Below are 23,985 nucleotides of genomic sequence, written 5' to 3' on the forward strand. Positions count from 1 at the left end.
CCCCCCCTTTTCCTTTCTTCTCGGTTGTCGCAACCAGATGTTGGAGTCTAGGAGCCAGAGGATCCCGGGGATGATTCTATGTGGAGTTCAACTTTGAGGAGTAGTTAGGAGGTCCCAGGCAGAAGGCCTTGCCTTTTCGATCGTTGCTACTTTTGTGCTAGCCATCTTATGGCAACTTGCTTCACTTATGTCTGTACTCAGATATTGTTGCTTCCGCTGACTCGTCTATCATCAAGCTCTTCCATTCGAGCCCTCGAGGCCCCTAGCTTGTAATATGATGCTTGTATGACTTATTTTATTTTTAGAGTTGTGTTGTGATATCTTCCCGTGAGTCGCTGATCTTGATCGTACATGTTTGCGTGTATGATTAGTGTACGATTGAATCGGGGGCGTCACAGATTGCAATGATGTTATTATAATGATCTTGATTGGGGTGATAAATTGTTCCCTCTCGGAACCATGAGCCTTCTAGTGAGTTGCTCCAGTTTGTGAGGGGTGTGTGTCCAAACTTTCGTCAAACATGCCAATTTTTTTACCACATCATTTTGGTGGCATGAAATTACATCAACCAAGGTTTCATGTGGTTCTGTTCTTTTTTTAATTTTTTGGAATTTAAATAACATGGCACTCCATGCTTAATTGTGTCATAACCGTTAGACCAATATGTTTGAAAATTCCTTCCAATTTACTGCGCATGGAATTAAATCACACACAAGTACAGAAAATATGACTTTTCAAACCGTTATGGTTAGGTGTTGCATGTACATGTAGTTCAAATTTCAATTACGGTAATTAAATGGCTAGAAAATCACTTAATGTCTTAAAAGGTCAAATGACCCTTGAAATTTTCCAAAATTTGACATGACAGTTGTATTAGTACTGCAAATTTTCTCGTACATTTAAAACACCATTTGTTGCCACTTTACTCCAAATTCATCTTTCACAGCTAATAAAAAATATCTACAACATCACACACAGTTGTTTTGTAGGAACCGTTCGCGATGAAAATTTCTGGGTCTATTTAAGTATTCCTCCTTAAGCTTCGCCGGCTCGTCTGCTCCAGTGCCGGCAACCCCCGAACCCACGAATCCCGATCCCCATTCCCGCACCCCCTTCTTGCAAATATGATGCCATGGAAACGCTTTGTGAAGGCCCGTACGATGGCCGCGTTCACCCCCCCCTCCCGAGCACCGCCGCCTACGCCGATAGTGCGGCCGCCTACGCCGAGAGTGCCGCCGCATCTGCATTGAGCGTGTTCGCTTCCGCCAAGAGGGCGTCTGCGGCAGCCAACAGGGCAGTTGCAACAGCCGAGATGGCTGTAGCTGCTGCTGCGATGGCGGCTGCAAACTCCGAGAGCGCTCGAGCTGCCGTCTGTGCCGCCGATGTCGCCCTGGCCCGGGTCGAGGCCATCCACGCCAAGATATTCCAGGCCACCTCGGAATCCAGCATGCAACCCACATCCGAAGAGGTGGCAATGGCCATGGAGCACCTGCTTACTCATGAGGTTGCCGAGCGGGAGCTGGAGATGCAGGAGGCGGCGGAGATCGAGGAGCGCTAGGAGGAGGAGTTGCGCGTGGCCGAGGTCGAGGTAGAGAAGAGTCTGTTCGTCAAGGAATCAGCGGTGGAGTACCGACGCGAGCTCTGGCGCAACCACTACTATGAGTACTACAACCTTAAGGGCAGCTCCGAGGACGAGGACCCGGTCGACTTCAGCAGGGGGGGTGTGGAGTCCACCAACGGCAGTATGTCGCCAGGACAAGTCAACGACGTCTCATCTCACACTGGCGATGCATAGCCGGCGCGGCGGCGGATTTGTTAAAATTATGCGGACTTAGGCTTTGTTTTTAATGCTGGTCTTTTGTTAGAGCAATGTTTAGGTCAACTAGCTCTGTTTAATTACTAAAATTGCTCAATTCAGTAAGTGTGGTCGGTCTGCTGTACGCTCTTTTGTGTGCCCAAATTAGCAAGCGATGTTAAATTATGAAGTGACATACCCGGGGAAATTTCCACCAAAATTTGAATTATCAAACTCAACCCATGCGCGTAAAGTCGAAGAATAGTTTGCGATGCACACAATTGTTCAAAGTGATTGGTGTTCGGCAGCACCGCGCGCAAAGTTTCCCTCCATATTTCCATAATTTTGGCCTACCCCCTCCCCCTCCACCCTTCCCCACCCCCTTTTCTCCCCGACCACAAGTCACATTTCCCCTGTTTCCTCCTTCGTTCCTTCCTTCCTAAGCTATAGCCGCTTCCTCGCTAGATTCCTCGCTCTCGCCATCTCGCATCCTACCGCCGGGGTCGCCATGGTCTTCTTCAAAGACCTCTCCAGCGGTCCCTCCTCCGACGACGACTCCTTCACCACCCAGGTATGCCTCTCTTCTCTCTCTCGGGGTATGACTTGGAATGAAGGATTTTTACCCGGTGGTCGATTTGAATCATTTCTTCCTCTTGTATCTCCCTAGGACCATCAGTGGCAACGAATGGAGCGGGGTGGCTGAAGATCTATCTGCTCGTTGTCACCATCAATCTCCATGCGTGAAGCTAGTTGCGTTTGAATTTGTGGACAATGGGAGGAAGTTTTTGACATGTGCAGAGAAGGTTAGACCCTCTTTCGTTGTTACAAATCATTTGTTAGATGTCATTCAGACACTGTCATGGTCCCAACCCATTCATACCACACCTTCAACCAAATGCATCCTAAGAAAGTGTCACAGTTTGTACCTAGTATCTAAAATTGTTGCCATCTCATCAGTGGTGCCATTAGAAAATTATTTGGCACCGCTTCAGCAGTTTGTGCAGCCAACTTTGGTCCACACATCCGAGCACCCAAGCAGTAGAATACAAAATCTTTATGGCACGAAGGAACTGGGCATCAGAGCAACTAGGTGCTCCGAAGTCCGGGTCCCTAATTTTTTTCGTGCATCGGCTCGCTAGTGCAGGACACCGGTGCGAGATGTAGCAACAATTGTCTTTACACCAGTTTTGGCATACATAGTGGACAGCCTTAGTGCTATTAGTTCTATGTTACTAAATTTGTGCATGTACACACCTATTAGTATCAATTTACAGTCATCCAAACAATGTCGCTATGTTGTTGCAGTTATATTTACCTTCCTCATAAAATGTTCAATTTGTTATTTATTGTACATGAGTAAGAACTTGTAGTGTTGTTGTAGTTAATTATAGCTTCTGATGTTTCAGAATTTGGTTGTTGCCTCAGTAGCAATTAATTCATTTGCACATTGATCTTTTTGAGAAGATATGTCATAATTAACATGTTTCTTCAGTTTTTCAAAATAAGAATTGGTGATTTTCTATGTTGCTATAAATCCATTTCCCCTACAATTGTTACTGATCTAGTTTTAAATATTATAGGATGAATGGAAGTGTTCTTACTTGGAGTGGGTTGATCAAGAGTGGCCACAGTCTTTGAAGATGTGCCTAGCAAAGCTCTGGAGCATGTATGAGGAAGAGAATAGATGTAGGCTTAGAGAAAGTGTTGCCAACGTTGAAGAATATTTGAAGATGGGGGATAAAAAGAGGAAGGTGGAGAATGAGCTCAGATTTTTTAAATCAGACTTTGCTAAGATGGTGTTGGCGAAGGAGGAGGCACTTTCCCAGTTGGCCAGTGCAAAACAGGTTCTTACTGAACTGAAAGCAGAGGTGGATAAGACGAGTCTGGATGATCTCGATTAGGGAAATGAATATATTGTTCTTATGAAGTTGAACTAGCTATATGTTTTACTCTGCCATTTTCAGGTAGCTATCGTACTGTGATGTTAAAATATATTTATGTGCCTGATATGAAATTGGCAAACAGTTGTTCGATATGAAATGTGAATTTGTGTAATACTGGAATTATTAATTGTAAACTAATAAACCTGCTAAATGTGTCATGGAACTTTGCAAATGGTTCTAGCAGTAAAAGCGCTTGTGATGGATAGCCCAATGCCACAAAATTTTCTTCATCAAATCATGTGTGATGTAGTTGATAAAAGCAAACGGTTAATCAAGGCAGAGTGTGTGTGATGTACATATGAACAGAAATGTTTTTCCCTAGATTGACTATGTGGGAAATACATTCAAACAGAAACATTTTCCCTGGATTGACTTATGGGATGTACATACGAACGAAAACGTTTTCCCTGGATTGACTGTGTGGGATGTACATATGAACGGAAACGTTTTCCCTGGATTTACTGTGTCAGATGTACATAAGAACGGAAACGTATTCCTTGGATTGACTGTGTGTGATATATATACGAACAGAAATGTTTTTCTGGGATTCACCGTGTGGGATGTACATACGAACGGAAATGGTTGGGTTTCGATGCCTCGCCCGATCGCACACGAGCTCATTTTGCCCCAGCCTGTGTCCCAGGAGGGCCTATCCCCGACGGTTTTTGGGTCATGTGGGAAGGACCCCCTATCGCCCACACTCACTTGGCGACGATTCCAAATGCCGTCGCGCAAAGGGGTTAAAAACCATTTGTATAGCACCGATGCTGTAACACCCGCAATGTGGCTATATCTCCCATGTGCCGAGGCATGACTTAGAGGCATAACCGCATGGTGGATTAGTCGCAAGTGGGGTAATCTTCACACAATCCCATGTACTGAATAAGAATGGGATAAAGAGTTGGCTTACAATCGCCACTTCACACAAATAACAAGTTAAACATACATCATCCAAAATACAATCCAGGTCCGACTATGGAACCAAAATAAAAGAAGACAACCCCAAATGCTAGATCCCCGATCGTCCCAACTGGGCTCCACTACTGATCAACCAGAAAAGACACAAAATAATGATCAAGATCTTCATCGAGCTCCCACTTGAGCTGGGTTGCGTCACCTGCACTGGTATCATCGGCACCTGCAACTGTTTGGAAGTATCTGTGAGTCACGAGGACTCAGCAATCTCACACCCGCGAGATCAAGACTATTTAAGCTTATGGGTAGGATAGGGTAATGAGGTGGCGCTGCAGCAAGCACTAAGCATATATGGTGGCTAACATACGCAAATAAGAGCGAGAATAGAAGCAACGCAATGGTTGAGAAGCTAGAAGTGATCAAGAAGTGATCCTGAAACTACTTACATTCAACCATAACACAAGAACCGTGTTCACTTCCCGGACTCCGCCGGAAAGAGACCATCACGGCTACACACGTGGTTGATGCATTTTAATTAAGTTAAGTGTCAAGTTCTCTACAACTGGACATTAACAAATTCCCATCTGCCACATAACTGCGGGCACGACTCTCGAAAGTTTATACCCTACAGGGGTGTCCCAACTTAGCCCATCACAAGCTCTCACGGTCAATGAAGGATATTCCTTCTCACAGGAAGACCCGATCAGTCTCGGAATCCCGGTTACAAGACATTTCAAAAATGGTAAAACAAGACCAGCAAAGCCGCTCGATGTGCCGACAAATCCCGATAGGAGTCGCACGTATCTCGTTCTCAGGGCAACACCGGATGAGACATCCTATGAGTAAAACTAACCCTCAAGTTTCCACGAGGTGGCCCTGCAGTCTACTCGGTTCGGACCAACACTCAGAGGAGCACTGGCCCGGGGGGCTAAAATAAAGATGACCCTCGGGCTCGCGAAACCCAAGGAAAGGTTATAGGTTGTTAGGCAAATGTAAAACCAAGGTTGGGCCTTGCTGGAGGAGTTTCATTCAAAGCGAACTGTCAAGGGGTTCCCATAACACCCAACCGCGTAAGGAACGCAAAATCAAGGAACATAACACCGGTATGACGGAAAACTAGGGCGGCAAGAGTGGAACAAAACACCAGGCATAAGGCCGAGCCTTCCACCCTTTACCAAGTATATAGATGCATTAATAAAATAATATATATTGTGATATCCCAACATATCCATGTTCCAACATGGAACAAACTTCATCTTCACCTGCAACTAGCAACGCTATAAGAGGGGCTGAGCAAAAGCGGTAACATAGCCAATCAATGGTTTGCTAGGAAGGTGGGTTAGAGGCTTGACATGGCAATATGGGAGGCATGATATAACAAGTGGTAGGTAGAGCAACATAGCGATAGAGCGAACAACTAGCAAGCAAAGATATAAGTGATTTCGAGGGTATGGTCATCTTGCCTGAGATCCCGCAAGGAAGAAGAAAGAGTCCATGAAGAAGACAAAACGGACGTAGTTGAACGGATCCTCACAAACGCGACGTTACCGGAACTAACAAGAAGAAGCAACACCGGAAAGGAGCAAACTACATGGTAAACCAACAAGCATAAGCATGGCATGATGCACAACCAAATATGATGCATTCCTGGTTTAATGAGGCATGGCATGGCAAAGCACAAACAATACTACAACTTAAGTGGTGCTCAATATGCAACGAGTTGCGTATTGACGAAACACCACATTCAATTATTTAGTTCTCTCCCGTTTATGTACCCAACAATATTAAATGTGGTTAAACATGGCAAGAGGTGAAACATAATAAAACTACCTAACTAGGCAAGTTTAAATGAGGCCGGAAACCACAAAAGACAATTCCAGAAAGTCCCCATCAGCAATATTTTAGGTTTGGTACTGTTCTGCCTAAAACATATTTTTAGAGTTGTTAAGCATGCAAAAAGAGTGCACCAAGTTAAACTAGGCATTTTTCTACCCCATTTACATATACAGTTTATTTAAAACCGAGCTATGGTTAATTAGTTATGAAATAAATCATTTTAACATGGCATTTATGCACATTAATGCAAACAACATTTTAAACATTATTAACATGGATGAAAGTTGCATACTATTAAAGAACATGAAAATCTAAGCAAGATGCATATATGACATGTTTCATTTGGGTGCGTGGATATTTAGATATGAGCATTGCAAATCAGTCGTAAAAATGTAATTATGCAATGCACTAGAAAATAACGAAACCCACAGGCAGAGCAAAAAAATGCATGGGCCAGAAGTGGAATCGGGCCCAAGTGTGCGTGTGTGCAAAAGAAAAGAAAAGAAAAATTGGGTGCCTAGGACTCGAACCCACAACCTCTCCATTGAAAACAGATCGCATGGATATGCCCGAGGCACGCTAACCACTGCGCTGCTGCAATCTTTGTGTAACAGATGGGAAGCCAGCTCTACTTATACAGCTACGGAAAGGCTCGAGTTTGGAATAATGGCTGCACATGGATTGAAGGAAATATGCTCTAGAGGCAATAATAAAGTTATTATTTATTTCCTTATATCATGATAAATGTTTATTATTCATGCTAGAATTGTATTAACCAGAAACATAATACATGTGTGAATACATAGACAAAAAGTATGTCACTAGTATGCCTCTACTTGACTAGCTCATTGAATCAAAGATGGTTAAGTTTCCTAGCCATAGACATGAGTTCTCATTTGATTAAACGGGGTACATCATTAGAGAATGATGTGATTAACTTGACCCATTCCGTTAGCATAGCACTTGATCGTTTAGTTTGTTGCTATTGCTTTCTTCATGACTTATACATGTTCCTATGACTATGAGATTATGCAACTCCCGTTTATCGGAGGAACACTTTGTGTGCTATCAAACGTCACAACGTAACTAGGTGATTATAAAGGTTCTCTACAGGTGTCTCCGAACATACTTGTTCGGTTGGCGTATTTCGAGATTAGGATTTGTCACTCCAATTGTCGAAGAGGTATCTCTAGGTCCACTCGGTAATGCACATCACTATAAGCCTTGTAAGCATTGCAACTAATGAGTTAGTTGCGGGATGATGTGTTACGGAACGAGTAAAGAGACTTGCCGGTAACGATATTGAACTAGGTATTGAGATACCGACGATCGAATCTCGGGCAAGTAACATACCGATGACAAAGGGAACAACGTATGTTGTTATGCGGTTTGACCGATAAAGATCTTCGTAGAATATGTAGGAGCCAATATGAGCATCCAGGTTCCGCTATTGGTTATTGACCGGAGACGTGTCTCGGTCATGTCTACATAGTTCTCGAACCCGTAGGGTCCGCACGCATAAAGTTCGATGACGGTTATATTATGAGTTTATGTGTTTTGCTGTACCGAAGGAGTTCGGATTCCAGGATGAGATCGGGGACATGACGAGGAGTCTCGAAATGGTCGAGACGTAAAGATTGATATATTGGACGACTATATTCGGACATCGGAAAGGTTCCAAGTGATTCGGGTATTTTTGGGAGTACCGGGGAGTTACGGGAATTCATATTGGGCCTTAATGGGCCATACGGGAAAGGAGAGAAATGCCTCCAAGGGTGGCCGCACCCCTCCCCATGGGCTGGTCCGAATTGTACTAGGGAGGGAGGCCTTCCTTCCTTCTCCTTTTCCCTTCCCTTTCCTTCCATCCTACTCCTAATACTTGGAAGGGCTCCTAGTTCTACTAGGAAAGGGGGAATCCTATTCCCGGTGGGAGTAGAACTCCCCTAGGGCGCGCCATAGAGAGGGCCGACCCTCCCCCTCCTCCACTCCTTTATATACGGGGGCAGGGGGACCTCCAAAGACACACAATTGATCTCTTAGCCGCGGTGCCCTCCTCCACCATAATCCACCTCGATCATATCGTAGCGGTGCTTAGGCGAAGCTCTGCGTCGGTAGAACATCATCATTGTCACCACGCCGTCGTGCTGATGAAACTCTCCCTCAACACTTGGCTGGATCGGAGTTCGAGGGACGTCATCGAGTTGAACGTGTGCAGAACTCGGAGCTGCTGTGCATTCGGTACTTGATCGGTCAGATCGTGAAGACGTACGACTACATCAACCGTGTTGTGCTAATGCTTCCGCTTTCGGTCTACGAGGGTACGTGGACAACACTCTCCCCTCTCGTTGCTATGCATCACCATGATCTTGCGTGTGCGTAGGAAATTTTTTGAAATTACTACGTTCCCCAACAGTGGCATCCGAGCCAGGTTTTATGCATTGATGTAATATGCACGAGTAGAACACAAGTGAGTTGTGGGCAATATAAGTCATACTGCTTACCAGCATGTCGCACTTTGGTTCAGTGGTATTGTTGGATGAAGCGGCCCGGACCGACATTACGCGTACTCTTACACGAGACTGGTTCTACCGACGTGCTTTGCACACAGGTGGCTGGCGGGTGTCAGTTTCTCCAACTTTAGTTGAACCGAGTGTGGCTATGCCCGGTCCTTGAGAAGGTTAAAACAACACTAACTTGACGAACTATCATTGTGGTTTTGATGCGTAGGTAAGAACGGTTCTTGCTCAGCCCGTAGCAGCCACGTAAAACTTGCAACAACAAAGTAGAGGACGTCTAACTTGTTTTTGCAGGGCATGTTGTGATGTGATATGGTCAAGACGTGATGAGATATAAGTTGTTGTATGAGATGATCATGTTTTCTTGAAGTTATCGGCAACTGGCAGAAACCTTATGGTTGTCTCTTTATTGCATAAGATGCAAGCACCAAATAATTGCTTTACTTTATCGCTATGCGATAGCAATAGTTGCAAGAGCAATAGTTGGCGAGACGACCATGTGATGACACATTGATATAGATCAAGATGATGGAGATCATGGTATCATGCCGGTGACGATGGAAATCATGACGATGCTTTGGAGATGGAGATCAAAGGCACAAGATGATGATGGCCATATCATGTCACATATTTTGATTGCATGTGATGTTTATCTTTTATACATCTTATTTTGCTTAGTTCGACGGTAGCTTTATAAGATGATCTCTCACTAATTATCAAGGTACAAGTGTTCTCCCTGAGTATGCACCGTTGCGAAAGTTCTTTGTGCTGAGACACCACGTGATGATCGGGTGTGATAGGCTCTACGTTCAAATACAACGGGTGCAAAACAGTTGCACACGCGGAATACTCAGGTTAAACTTGACGAGCCTAGCATATAACAGATATGGCCTCGAAACACTGAGACCGAAAGGTCGAGCGTGAATCATATAGTAGATATGATGAACATAGTGATGTTCACCATTAAAACTACTCCATGTCACGTGATGATCGGACATGGTTTAGTTGATATGGATCACGTGATCACTTAGAGGATTAGAGGGATGTCTATCTAAGTGGGAGTTCTTAAGTAATATGATTAATTGAATTTAAATTTATCATGAACTTAGTCCTGGTAGTATTAGCATATCTATGGTGTAGATCAATAGCTCGCGTTTAGCTCCCCTATTTTAATTTTGACATGTTCCTAGAGAAAACTAAGTTGAAAGGTGTTAGTAGCAATGATGCGGATTGGATCCGTGATCTGAGGTTTATCCTCATTGCTGCACAGAAGAATTATGTCCTTGATGCATCGCTAGGTGACAGACCTATTGCAGGAGCAGATGCAGATGTTATGAACGTTTGGCTAGCTCAATATGATGACTACTTGATAGTTTAGTGCACCATGCCTAAACGGCTTAGAATTGAGACTTCAAAGACGTTTTGAATGTCATGGACCATATGAGATGTTCCAGGAGTTGAAGTTAATATTTCAAGCAAATACCCGAGTTGAGAGATATGAAGTCTCCAACAAGTTCTATAGCTAAAAGATGGAGGAGAATAGCTCAAGCAGTGAGCATGTCCTTAGATTGTCTGGGTACTACAATCGCTTGAATCAAATGGGAGTTAATCTTCCAGATAAAATAGTGATTGACAGAATTCTCTAGTCACCATCACCAAGTTAGTAGAACTTCGTGATGAACTATAATATGCAAGGGATAACAGAAACGATTCCCAAGCTCTTCGTGATGCTGAAATCGATGAAGGTAGAAATCAAGAAAAGCATCAAGTGTTGATGGTAAACAAAACCACTAGTTTCAAGTAAAGGGACAAAAGGGAAGAAAGGGGAACTTCAAGAAGAACGGCAAGCAAGTTGCTGCTCAAGTGAAAAAAAACCAAGTCTGGACCTAAGCCTGAAACTGAGTGCTTCTACTGCAAAAGGACTGGTCACTGGAAGCGGAACTACCCCAAGTAATTGGGGGATAGGAAGGATGGCAAAGTGAACATATGTATATTTGATATACATGTTATTGATGTGTACTTTACTAGTGTTTATAGCAACCCCTCAGTATTTGGTACTAGTTCAGTTGCTAAGAATAGTAACTCGAAAAGGGAGTTGCAAAATGAACATAGACTAGTTGAGGGTGAAGTGACGATGTGTATTGGAAATGGTTCCAAGATTGATATGATCATCATCGCACACTCCCTATACTTTCGGGATTAGTGTTAAACCTAAAATAAATGTTATTTAGTGTTTGCGTTGAGCATGAATATGATTGGATCATGTTTATTGCAATACGGTTATTCATGTAAGTTAGAGAATAATTGTTGTTCTGTTTACATGAATAAAACCTTCTATGGTCACACCCAATGAAAATGGTTTGTTGGATCTCGATCGTGGTGATACACATTTTATAATATTGAAGCCAAAAGATGCAAAGTTAATAATGATAGTGCAACTTATTTGTGGCACTGCCGTTTAGGACATATTGGTGTAAAGCGCATGAAGAAAATCCATGCTGATGGGCTTTTGGAATCACTTGATTATGAATCAGTTGATGCTTGCGAACCATGCCTCATGGGCAAGATGACTAAGACTCCGTTCTCCGGAACAATGGAGCGAGCAACAGATTTGTTGGAAATCATACATACCGATGTATGTGGTTCGATGAATATTGAGGCTCGCGGCAGGTATCATTATTTTTTGATCTTCACAAATGATTTGAGAAGATATGAGTATATCTACTTGATGAAACACAAGTCTGAAACATTTGAAAAGTTCAAAGAATTTCAGAGTGAAGTGGAGAATCATCGTAACAAAAATAAAAGTTTCTACGATATGATCGCAGAAGTAAAATATTTGAGTTACGAGTTTGGCCTTCAGTTAAAACAATGTGAAAGAGTTTCACTACTCACGCCACCTGGAACACCACAGTGTAATGGTGTGTCCGAACGTCGTAACCGTACTTTATTAGATATGGTGCGATCTACGATGTCTCTTACCGATTTACCACTATCGTTTTGGGGTTATGCATTAGAGACAACTACATTCACATTAAATACGGCACCATCTAAATCCGTTGAGACGACACCGTATGAACTATGGTTTGGCAAGAAACCAAAGCTGTCGTTCCTTAAAGTTTGGGGTTACGATGCTTATGTGAAAAAGTTTCAAACTGATAAGCTCGAACCCAAATCGGAGTAGTGCGTCTTCATAGGATACCCAAAAGAAATTGTTGGGTACACCTTCTATCATAGATCCGAAGGCAAGATATTTTATTGCTAAGAATGGATCCTTTCTAGAGAAGGAGTTTCTCTCGAAAGAAGTGAGTGGGAGGAAAGTAGAACTTGATTAGGTAATTGTACCTTCTCCCAAATTGGAAAGTAGTTCATCACAGAAATCAGTTCCAGTGATTCCTACACCAATTAGTGAGGAAGCTAATGATGATGATCATGAAACTTCAGATCAAGTTACTACCGAACCTCATAGGTAAACCAGAGTGAGATCCGCACCAGAGTGGTACGGTAATCCTATTCTGGAGGTCATGTTACTTGACCATGACGAGCCTACGAACTATGAGGAAGCGATGATGAGCCCAGATTCCGTGAAATGGCTTGAGGCCATGAAATCTGAGATGAGATCCATGTATGAGAACAAAGTATGGACTTTGATTGACTTGCCCATTGATCGGCGAGCCATTGAGATTAAATGGATCTTCAAGAGGAAGACGGACGCTGATAGTATTGTTACTATCTACAAAGCTAGAATTGACGCAAAAAGATTTTCGACAAGTTCAAGGTGTTGACTATGATGAGAGTTTCTCACTCGTATCTATGCTTAAGTCTGTCCGAATCATGTTAGCAATTGCCGCATTTTATGAAATCTGGCAAATGGATAAACAAAACTGCATTCCTTAATGGATTTATTAAAAAAGAGTTGTATATGATGCAGCCAGAAGGTTTTGTCAATCCTAAAGGTACTAACAAAATATGCAAGCTCCAGCGATCCATCTATGGACTGGTGCAAGCATCTCGGAGTTGGAACATACGCTTTGATAAGTTGATCAAAGCATATAGTTTTATACAGACTTGCGGTGAAGCCTGTATTTACAAGAAAGTGAGTGGGAGCACTACAGCATTTCTGATAAGTATATGTGAATAACATATTGTTGATCGGAGATAATGTAGAATTATTCTGCAAAGCATAAAGGAATGTTTTAAAGGAGTTTTTCAAAGAAAGACCTCGGTGAAGCTGCTTACATATTGAGCATCAAGATCTATAGAGACAGATCAAGACCTATCTCTATAGAGGAGATAAGTTTTTCAATGAGTACATACCTTGACAAGATTTTGAAGTAGTTCAAAATGGAACAGTCAAATAAGGAGTTCTTGCCTGTGTTACAAGGTGTGAAGTTGAGTAAGACTCAAAACCCGACCACGACAGAAGATAGAGAGAGAGAATGAAAGTCATTCCCTATACCTCAGCCATAGGTTCTATAAAGTATGCCATGTTGTGTACCAGACCTATTGTATACCCTGCCCTGAGTTTGGCAAGGGAGTACAATAGTGATCTAGGACTAAATCACTGGACATTGGTCAAAATTATCCTTAGTGGAATAAGGATGTGTTTCTCGATTATGGAGGTGACAAAAGGTTCGTCGTAAAGGGTTACGTCAATGCAAGTTTTGACACTGATCCAGATGACTCAAAGTCTCAATCTGGATACATATTGAAAGTGGGAGCAATTAGCTAGAGTAGCTCCGTGCAGAGCATTGTTGACATAGAAATTTGCAAAATACATACGGATCTGAATGTGGCAGACCCGTTGACTAAACTTCCCTCACAAGCAAAACATGATCACACCTTAGTACTCTTTGGGTATTAATCACATAGCGATGTGAACTAGATTATTGACTCTAGTAAACCCTTTGGGTGTTGGTCACATGACGATGTGAACTATGGGTGTTAATCACATGGTAATGTGAACTATTTATGTTAAATCACATGGCGATGTGAACTAGATTATTGACTCTAGTGCAAGTGGGAGACTGAAGGAAATATGCCCTAGAGGCAATAATAAAGTTATTATTTATTTCCTTATATCATGATAAATGTTTATTATTCATGCTAGAATTGTATTAACCGGAAACATAATACATGTGTGAATACATAGACAAACAGTATGTCACTAGTATGCCTCTACTTGACTAGCTCGTTGAATCAAAGATGGTTAAGTTTCCTAGCCATAGACATGAGTTGTCATTTGATTAAACAGGGTCACATCATTAGAGAATGATGTGATTGACGTGACTCATTCCGTTAGCATAGCACTTGATCGTTTAGTTTGTTGTTATTGCTTTCTTCATGACTTATACATGTTTATATGACTATGAGATTATGCAACTCCCGTTTACCGGAGGAACACTTTGTGTGCTACCAAACGTCACAACGTAACTGGGTGATTATAAAGGTGCTCTATAGGTGTCTCCGAAGGTACTTGTTGGGTTGGCGTATTTCGAGATTAGGATTTGTCACTCCGATTGTCGGAGAGGTATCTCTGGGCCCACTCGGTAATGCACATCACTATAAGCCTTGCAAGGATTGCAACTAATGAGTTAGTTGCGGGATGATGTGTTACGGAACGAGTAAAGAGACTTGCCGGTAACGAGATTGAACTAGGTATTGAGATACCGACGATCGAATCTCGGGCAAGTAACATACCGATGACAAAGGGAACATCGTATGTTGTTATGCGGTTTAACCGATAAAGATCTTCGTAAAATATGTATGAGCCAATATGAGCATCCAGGTTCCGCTATTGGTTATTGACCGGAGACGTGTCTCGGTCATGTCTACATAGTTCTCGAACTCGTAGGGTCCGCACGCTTAAAGTTTGATGACGGTTATATTATGAGTTTATGTGTTTTGATGTACCGAAGGAATTCGGAGTCTCGGATGAGATCGGGGACATGACGAGGAGTCTCGAAATGGTCGAGACGTAAAGATCGATATATTGGACGACTATATTCGGACATCGAAAAGGTTCCGAGTGATTCGGGTATTTTCGGGAGTACCGGGGAGTTACGGGAATTCATACTGGGCCTTAATGGGCCATACAAGAAAGGAGAGAAAGGCCTCAAAGGGTGGCCGCACCCCTCCCCATGGGCTGGTCCGAATTGGACTAGGGAGGGGGGCGCCCCCTTCCTTCCTTCTCCTTTTCCATTCCCTTTCCTTCCCTCCTACTCCTAATACTTGGAAGGGATCCTAGTTCTACTAGGAAAGGGGGAATCCTATTCCCGATGGGAGTAGGACTCCCCTAGGGCGCGCCATAGAGAGGGTTGGCCCTCCCCCTCCTCCACTCCTTTATATACGGGGGCAGGGGGCACCCCAAAGACACACAATTGATCTCTTGATCTCTTAGCCGTGTGCGGTGCCCCCCTCCACCATAATCCACCTCGATCATATCGTAGCGGTGCTTAGGCGACGCCCTGCATCGGTAGAATATCATCATCATCACCATGCCATCGTGCTAACAAAACTCTCCCTCAACACCCGGCTGGATCGGAGTTCGAGGGACGTCATCGAGTTGAACGCGTGCAGAACTCGGAGGTGTCGTGTGTTCGGTACTTGATCGGTCGGATCATGAAGACGTACGACTACATCAACCGCGTTGTGCTAACGCTTCCGCTTTCGGTCTACGAGGGTACATGGACAACACTCTCCCCTCTCGTTGCTATGCATCACCATGATCTTGCGTGTGCGTAGGAATTTTTTTTGAAATTACTACATTCCCCAACATGGATAACCAACGACGATGGCGAGCGAACGCGGCGGCGCTAGCGGCTTGAAGACAACGGCGGCGTGCGGGATTGTGGTGTGGGTGCGCGCATGCACGCGAAACAGCTGCGGGAGATGATGGGAGCGAGCAGCGGGTGCTGGGCGTGTGATGAGGAGGCGTCCGACGAGGCTGGGCTCAGCCCGTCCATGACGGCCGGTTGGACGGATGGCGCCATGTGCGGGTGTGCGGCGAGGCGTGGCGACCGCGTGGTGTGCGGGCGGGAGCAACATCGGCAGCGTGTGGGCGGACAGATGTGTTGTGTAGCGAGGTGCACGAGCTCGAGCTCAAGGTCACGGCCATGGCGGCGGAAACCGGAGACGCGTGAAACGATGGCTATGCGGACAAACGATACCAGAGAGGGAGATGGAGAGGATCGGAGCTTCACCGTGGGGGTGCTGCTGGAGTCGTACGAGGTCGACGGAGATCGGAGGTGGCGGGAGGATGCGCTGATCGATGGAGGAAGGCAAGGAAACCCTAGGGGACGCGCTGGGGATTTATAGGAGGGGGGCACGAGCGTCGTGGTGGCCACGGTGGCCTAGTGCGTACCGCCTCTCCTTTTACTGTGAGAAGGAGAGGAAGCGGGAGGAGGAAGAAAAAGTGAGGGGAGAGAGGTTGACAGGCAGGCCCAGGGTGAAAATGTGTTGCGTGGAGGTGAAATTACCAGAGGGCGAGGTAGTTGGTGGGCTGGGTCGCACTGCTGTTGCGCTACTGGGCTGCTGCTACTGCTCTCCTTCCTCAAACATAAATAAGGAGCAAAATGCACAGGGGGATTGGAGAGGGGTGTGAGAGATATGAAAATATCCCCATGCCCCTAGATTAATGCACGTAATTTTAAAAATGGTTTGGACATTTTTAGAGGAACAAAAATATTCCAAGTTTGAATCAAACTTGAGGCATTTTTTACCCCAGCCAAACCAAGTCCAAATAAGATGAAATTTGACAGGGAGGGTGCAGGCATGGCTTAATATTTGTAGGGAAAAGATGAACATTAATGGAGAAGGCAAAAATGTAGTACTTGCAAAAAAAGGAAGTAGAAGGAAAAGGAGAAGGTGATGATGCATGGGACAAATGCATAGGCCAGCAAGCACGACAAGAGGCACAAATGCAATATGACAATGATGGGCATGGCAATGCAATATAACCAAATGATGATCATGATGCAAGAAGAAAAATATGACAATGGCACTCATCAATCATGGCAACAAACAGTTGAAGCACACAAAAGACAACGAGATAAACGGGAGGCATCTGGAGCATCAGTCTCGGGGCGTTATAGACGAGTACCAGTGTTTTATCATTTACCTAATCAAGGACGAGCAGGAATTAAGCTTGGGGATGCTGATACGTCTCCAACGTATCTATAATTTTTGATTGTTCCATGTTGTTATATTATCATTCTTGTATGTTTTATAATCATTTTGTAGTTATTTTATATCATTATTTGATACTAACCTATTGACATAGTGCCAAGTGCCAGTTGTTGTTTTTGTGCATGTTTTTTACATCGCAGGAAATCAATACCAAACAGAGTCCAAACGCAACGAAACTTTTTGTGGATTTTTTGGACCAGAAGACATCCAATGGGCTGGAGAAGCGCCTGGGGGTGATCCGAGGCGAGCACAACCCAGGTGCGCCCTGGTGGGTTGTGCCCACCTCAGGTGCCCCCCGGACCGCCGCTTTACTCTATAAATACCCCAATATTCCATAAACCCTAGGGGAGTCGACGAAAATAAATTCTAGCCGCCGCAAGTTCCAGAAACACCAGATCCAATCTAGACACCATCATGGACGGGTTCATCATGTCCATTTGTGCCTCTCGATGATGCGTGGGTAGTCTTTTGTAGACCTTCGGGTTCGTAGTTAGTAGCTAGATGACTTCCTCTCTCTCGTTTGATTCTCAATACAATGGTCTCTTGAAGATCCATATGATGTAATTCTTTTGTGGTGTGTTTGTTGGGATCCGATGAACTTTGAGTTTATGATCAGATCTATCTCTTTTTATCCATGAACGTTATTTGAGTCTTCTTTGATCTCTTATATGCATGATTACTTATAGCCTTGTATTTCTTCTCTGATATTTGGGTTTTGTTCGGCCAACTTGATCTATTTATCTTGCAATGGGAAGAGGTGCTTTGTGATGGGTTCGATCTTACAGTGCTTGATCCCAGTGACAGAAGGGGAACCGACACATATGTATCGTTGCCACTAACGATAACAAGATGGGGTCTATTTCTACATAAATATATCTTGTCTACATCATGTCATCGTTCTTATTGCATTACTCCGTTTCTCCACAAACTTAATACACTAGATGCATGCTGGATAGCAGTCGATGTGTGGAGTAATAGTAGTAGATGCAGGCTGGAGTCGGTCTACTAATCTTGGACGTGATGCCTATATATTGATCATTGCCTGGATATCGACATGATTATTTGAAGTTCTGTCAATTTCCCAACAGTAATTTGTTCACCCACCGTTTGCTATTTTTCTCGAGAGAAGCCACTAGTGAAACCTACGGCCCCGGGGTCTCTTCTTTAATATATTTTCTTTGCGATCTATTTTCCTTTGCTTTTATTTTTAGATCTGTTAAACCAAAAATACAAAAATACCTTACTGCAATTTATTTTATCCGAGATCTATTTATCCCATCTATCATGTTTTTATCTCGTCCGTTTGCCAATTTGTGGCGCCGTTACCCGAAAGGGATTGACAACCCCTTTTACACGTCGGGTTGCGAGTATTTGTTATTTGTGTGCAGGTGCTGTTTACGTAGTGTTGCTTGGTTCTCCTACTGGTTCGATAACCTTGGTCTCATCACTGAGGGAAATACCTACCATCGTCGTGCCGCATCATCCCTTCCTTTTTGGGAAAATATCGATGTAGTTCTAGCAGACATCACTCCTCCAACCGCCGAGCGGTGACGCGCGATGGGATCCAGTCCCCCGCCGCACCGCCAGCCGCCGCGCCAGAGCCGGAGACAGTGGCCTTCCCCGCCTTATTCACCTTCTTCGCCTTGGCTGTGGAGTCCCTTGCCATTGCCGCACACTTCGGTGGAGGAGAGAAGCGAAGGAGTCGGGAGGAGAGAAAGGGGATCTGAGATCTAGAGCTCTGCCCTCGAATCTTTTATACCTCCAGACAAAATCCTCAGCCAAATTTCCCACCGCGAATCCCCATATCGACGGCCCGTGCGGCGTGGTTTTGTACAGGACAACCACAACACATGGCGGGGATCGTGCGCACAAATCGAGGAGCCACGCCTCCCACTTTCCCACTAACGCACAACGTTACCATTTCAGCGCGCGAACACGCAAATTCAAATCCCGAGAGTTCCGGGACAAATCAATCTGATTGATTACTAGCGATTCCTTTCCTAAAGGACGCACGTGAGTCAGACTGACCATCCTTCGCGGGGACCCGTGCACTTGGCCGCGTTAAACACCCGAGTGAAGTCTTCTTTAGGATCGTTATCTGACGAGCTTGACGCCCCTCTGCAGGTTCACTTGGCCCTCTCGTAGGCTCCAAGGCGCATGACTCGTAAACCTGGACTCGTAGGAGGCCTGTACTGGCGTTCCCCTGGGATAAGGAGTGGCATCTCTCTAGAGAGTCAGACCACGCGTTGGCGTCACCACTGAGTTGTAATGGCATGCCTTCACTTGGGCCCCTAGTCCATCTCCTCCGAGAGACAAAACGAATGTCACCGGGTTTTTCTCGACGATCGACAACACCCGGTCATCTGGGTAAACCTAAAGTCCAGAATCCGTTGTGTTTTCGTCCAAGGAACAACAAATCACTGTTCGGAAACATATTCCCAGTGTCCCTGCAACACTCGGACTCAACCGAAGGGTCGGTTTGTTTGTCCTACGAAATCCCAACCGATTCGGGGGCTAATGATGCGGTCACCTATTACAGGTAGGGTCAAGGACCCATCATTTGGGACCCACATAGGGCCCATCACCATCATAGGTAGGTCCCTGGACCATGCCAGCATTCAGATGCATACATCAGGAGGTTCACTTGGACGGCCTTGTAGCACTCGGACAATCACACATCACTTGGCGGATGAACTACCACTCGGACGTACAGGACAAGAAGGTGTCGTGGGAGCTGCAACGGTCGAGGAATCCTAAGTCATCCACTAAATAGAGTTCTAGCTACCGTTACCTGTAACTGCTGTAGTAGAGGCTCCTTACACTAGTAACTGTCTCATTCAATGGCATTAATTGCCTCGGCGGCGTGGGAGACATGGGGCTGCTGTGCACTCTATATAAGCCGCACCCCTCTCCATAGCCAGGCACGTTCAATCTCTGTAACCATATCTATCAAATCAAAGCAATCCTCAGGGCACGAGACGTAGGGCTCTTACCTCGACCGAGTGAGGGGCTTGAACTCGTTAAACACCAAGTGTTACACCTGCGCCATAGCTAGTCTCTGCCCCTTATTCGTACCCCTAGTACTCATTGTCAGGATCATAACCCCGACACGTACCTTGTAATTTAGTTGGCGTGCGTGAGCTCTAGTAATTGGTCCAGTATATGTAGCAGCAGGGGTTGTAGGTGTAAGTGTAGTACTGATGTCCTCATCAATTGCCGTCAAAATTATCTATATCCAAAACCAAGGGGTGATGGTCGAGAGTACGTGTTCTTCGTTAATAGCAGCTATAAGAGGGAATTTATGTGCCCACTCTACATTACAGACTGCATGATCAAGACATTTCCTAATCTCACCTTTTCTCCAAGACCGAACCAGATTGAATCTCTGCACCATCTACAGGCTCTGTTTTGCAGCGCTCGAGGTTGGCTTGCTGGAAACTATTGATTCGGCAGTTTCTAGCGGGACTGGCTTTAAATTCCATTTGATGCAGGTCAAATAGGGAATGAACAATCAAACAGTCCAATTTCTTTGTGTGTAGGTCTGGTTGGGCTTCCAAAAACGTCCAGTCGAAACATGGCTTTTAAATTAAATTAAGTTTAGAAATAGTAGATGATACGAGCAACCAAATACGGCCGATGTGAGCGGCGGATGTTTGGGGCAGTGCCAACGCCGCGTGAAGACACGGTTCACCGCTGACTGACACGGACATGTTTGACCTCGGAGCATGCATGCGCGCTTCGACCTTGAGCGTGTGCCGCGTCCCATCTGCCAGCTAGGCTCCACCACGTCATGTTTCAGCCCACGTCGCTAGCGCGGCGAGCCGTGGAGAATCCGCGTGCCTGTGCGCGATGTGATCGAATCTTGGCGCACGAGATTCTTACCAAATTTGATTGGCAATAATGAAGACGTGACGAGATAAATGATTGGGTCTTTATCAGTACAGTACCAGAGTATGCGTACCGTAAGTACATCATGCGTTAAACCTAAGCTCTTGACCGCAGATTCGACGTCTAACAACCGTACAGGTTCAAAGGAAGGAACTATTAGTCTATGAGCAATCAACAAGGTGTTCCATGCGGTAGAAAGAAATCGAAATCAGCTTCCATGACGGTCATCTAAAGTACACCAGCACAGCTTGGCAACTATGTTATGTTTTGCCGTCATTTCGATGCCAGCGTGTCAACAAAAACTCAAAACAGTCGCACTGCAAAAGCAAGGAGGCTAGGATTCTCAACAGTGTTCACACGGAGCGCCAAAGCCAAAGCCTCTATATATACACCTCCCCTCCTCCCTCCCATTTCCCCACACAGGCACACGCCTCCACCCTCGCCAAGAACACACCACTCTCCAAGTCGTCAACTACCTGCTTGCGCTGAGCTTCTCTCTACGAGAAAGTCAAGCTAGCCGAGGATTGTCGAGTAGCAGCACAATTTAAGTGATGGCGGTAGGCAACGGCGGCGCCAAGAAAGTGGTGGCGCCCATGGAGGTGTCCGTGGAGGCCGGGAACGCCGGGGACGCGGCGTGGATGGACGACGACGGCCGGCCCCGCCGCTCCGGCACGTTCTGGACGGCGAGTGCGCACATCATCACCGCCGTCATCGGCTCCGGCGTGCTCTCGCTGGCCTGGGCCATCGCGCAGCTCGGTTGGGTAGCTGGCCCCGCTGTCATGCTCCTCTTCGCCGCCGTCATCTACTACACCTCCACCCTGCTCGCCGAGTGCTACCGCACGGGTGACCCGGCCACCGGGAAGCGCAACTACACCTACATGGACGCCGTCCGCTCCAACCTCGGCGGTCCCAAGGTCATCTTCTGCGGTGTCATCCAGTACGCCAATCTCGTCGGCGTCGCCATCGGCTACACCATCGCGTCCTCCATCAGCATGCGGGCCATTAGGAGGGCCGACTGTTTCCACGCCAACGGACACGCCGACCCGTGCAAGAGCTCCAGCAACCCATACATGATCCTCTTCGGCCTCGTGCAGATCGTGTTCTCGCAGATCCCCGACTTCGATCAGATATGGTGGCTGTCCATCGTCGCCGCAGTCATGTCCTTCACCTACTCCGGCATTGGACTCTCCCTCGGCATCACCCAGACCATATGTATGTCGTCGGAACTCCAAACATACTACTCCCTCCGTTCGTTATTATAAGACGTTTTGGACAGCTAGCTTTGAACTGTTTTGGGTACCGTCTGAATTGTCTAAAATCGTCTTATAAAAGTGGGCAGAAAAAGTACCTTTTTTGCCCTCTTATTAGTATATAAAAAGTTATCCTACAGTACTTAAGACGATGAAATTGCAGCCGATGGTGGAATCAAGGGCAGCCTCACCGGCATCAGCATCGGCGTCGGTATCACGGCCACGCAGAAGGTGTGGCGCAGCCTGCAGGCATTTGGCGACATCGCCTTCGCCTACTCCTTCTCCAACATCCTCATAGAAATCCAAGTACGTAAAAGCCATGACCGAGCTGTCCTCTGCTCAGCGAGTGTAATTCCTAGTTTGCTCTGTATTTGTTATCGTTGGCTGACATAGGGGTGTTTGTCAGGACACGATCAGGGCGCCGCCGCCGTCTGAGGCGAAGGTGATGAAGCAGGCGACGCGGCTGAGTGTGGCGACGACGACGGTGTTCTACATGCTGTGCGGGTGCATGGGGTACGCGGCGTTCGGCGACGCAGCCCCCGACAACCTCCTCACCGGGTTCGGATTCTACGAGCCCTTCTGGCTGCTGGACATCGCCAACGTGGCCATCGTCGTGCACCTCGTCGGCGCCTACCAGGTCTTCTGCCAGCCCATCTTCGCCTTCGTCGAGCGCTGGGCCGCGTCCACATGGCCAGACAGCGCCTTCATCTCCCGCGAGTTCCGGGTGGGGCCATTCGCGCTCAGCGTGTTCCGGCTGACGTGGCGGTCGGCCTTCGTCTGCCTCACCACCGTCTTCGCCATGCTGCTCCCGTTCTTCGGCAACGTGGTGGGACTCCTCGGCGCCGTCTCCTTCTGGCCGCTCACCGTCTACTTCCCCGTCGAGATGTACATCAGGCAGCGCGGCGTGCCCGGCCGGAGCATGCAGGGGATCTGCCTTAGGATGCTCAGCGTCGGATGCCTCATCGTTTCCATCGCCGCCGCGGCGGGCTCCATCGCCAACGTCATCGAAGCTCTCAAAGTGTACAAGCCGTTCAGCGGCTGATTTGCCGCACGTGCATCAACTTAGTTATAACCGCATGCTATACATACATACTACACGTTCGCCGAGAGGCCCTTGTTGAACCTAGTTATTGCACCTAACGGATTAGGCGGCCTTTGGTTGCACTCCTCGGAAAATGAGGGGCCTAAGCAGAACGGCAGGAGGTGCTCTCTGTAATGAAGATTAAGAGCGTAGGGTGCCTTATGCAAAGTAGCTCCTTTTTTGTAAAGGGGACCTAATTTTTGTTGTACAATCTGGTGTACCAGAGGGGAAAAAATCCAGTATATACATGTGAAGACAAGATAAAACTTTCAGTTTCACTAAATCTTAGTCGAGTGAGACTTAGGTATATCCCGTTTGATGCTATATTCATGAGATCTTATGTGTATGTCTCAATCGATTGAGACCTAACCTCACCTAAGAAAAATATCCTTGTGCCTCAGCTCTCATGACATTTACATATAGGATCCTTATATATATTGTTAGGAATACATATAGTCTTCGAAATCATATAAAGACCTATTGTTGTTTGAACCATACGTGAATAATTTTGGGGTTCACTAAAATCAACTCAATATCCGTAATCTCAACTACTCCCTCCGTTCCGAATTACTTG

The 23,985-nt window shown here is 45.8% G+C and overlaps 1 protein-coding gene across 1 annotated transcript; it reads left to right on the forward strand.

Moving 5' to 3' along the window:
* Positions 1-21,484: 21,484 nt before the first annotated feature.
* On the forward strand, positions 21,485-23,694 carry LOC125508405 (amino acid permease 3-like). Its single transcript, XM_048673111.1, has 3 exons — positions 21,485-22,292; positions 22,494-22,636; positions 22,737-23,694. The coding sequence occupies exons 1-3, from the start codon at positions 21,632-21,634 to the stop codon at positions 23,370-23,372; spliced, it is 1,440 nt and encodes a 479-aa protein (XP_048529068.1). The 5' UTR covers positions 21,485-21,631; the 3' UTR covers positions 23,373-23,694.
* The last annotated feature ends 291 nt before the right edge of the window (positions 23,695-23,985 follow it).

This window comes from Triticum urartu, chromosome 5, assembly GCF_003073215.2.
Source record: "Triticum urartu cultivar G1812 chromosome 5, Tu2.1, whole genome shotgun sequence".
NCBI classification, from domain to species: domain Eukaryota; kingdom Viridiplantae; phylum Streptophyta; class Magnoliopsida; order Poales; family Poaceae; genus Triticum; species Triticum urartu.

Coding starts and splice junctions, on each gene's coding strand:
- LOC125508405 (XM_048673111.1), top strand. CDS start 21,632: ATGGCGGTAGGCAACGGCGGCGCCAAGAAAGTGGTGGCGCCCATGGAG. Junction 22,293..22,493: donor CGGCATCACCCAGACCATAT/GTATGTCGTCGG, acceptor ATGAAATTGCAG/CCGATGGTGGAATCAAGGGC. Junction 22,637..22,736: donor ACATCCTCATAGAAATCCAA/GTACGTAAAAGC, acceptor GGTGTTTGTCAG/GACACGATCAGGGCGCCGCC.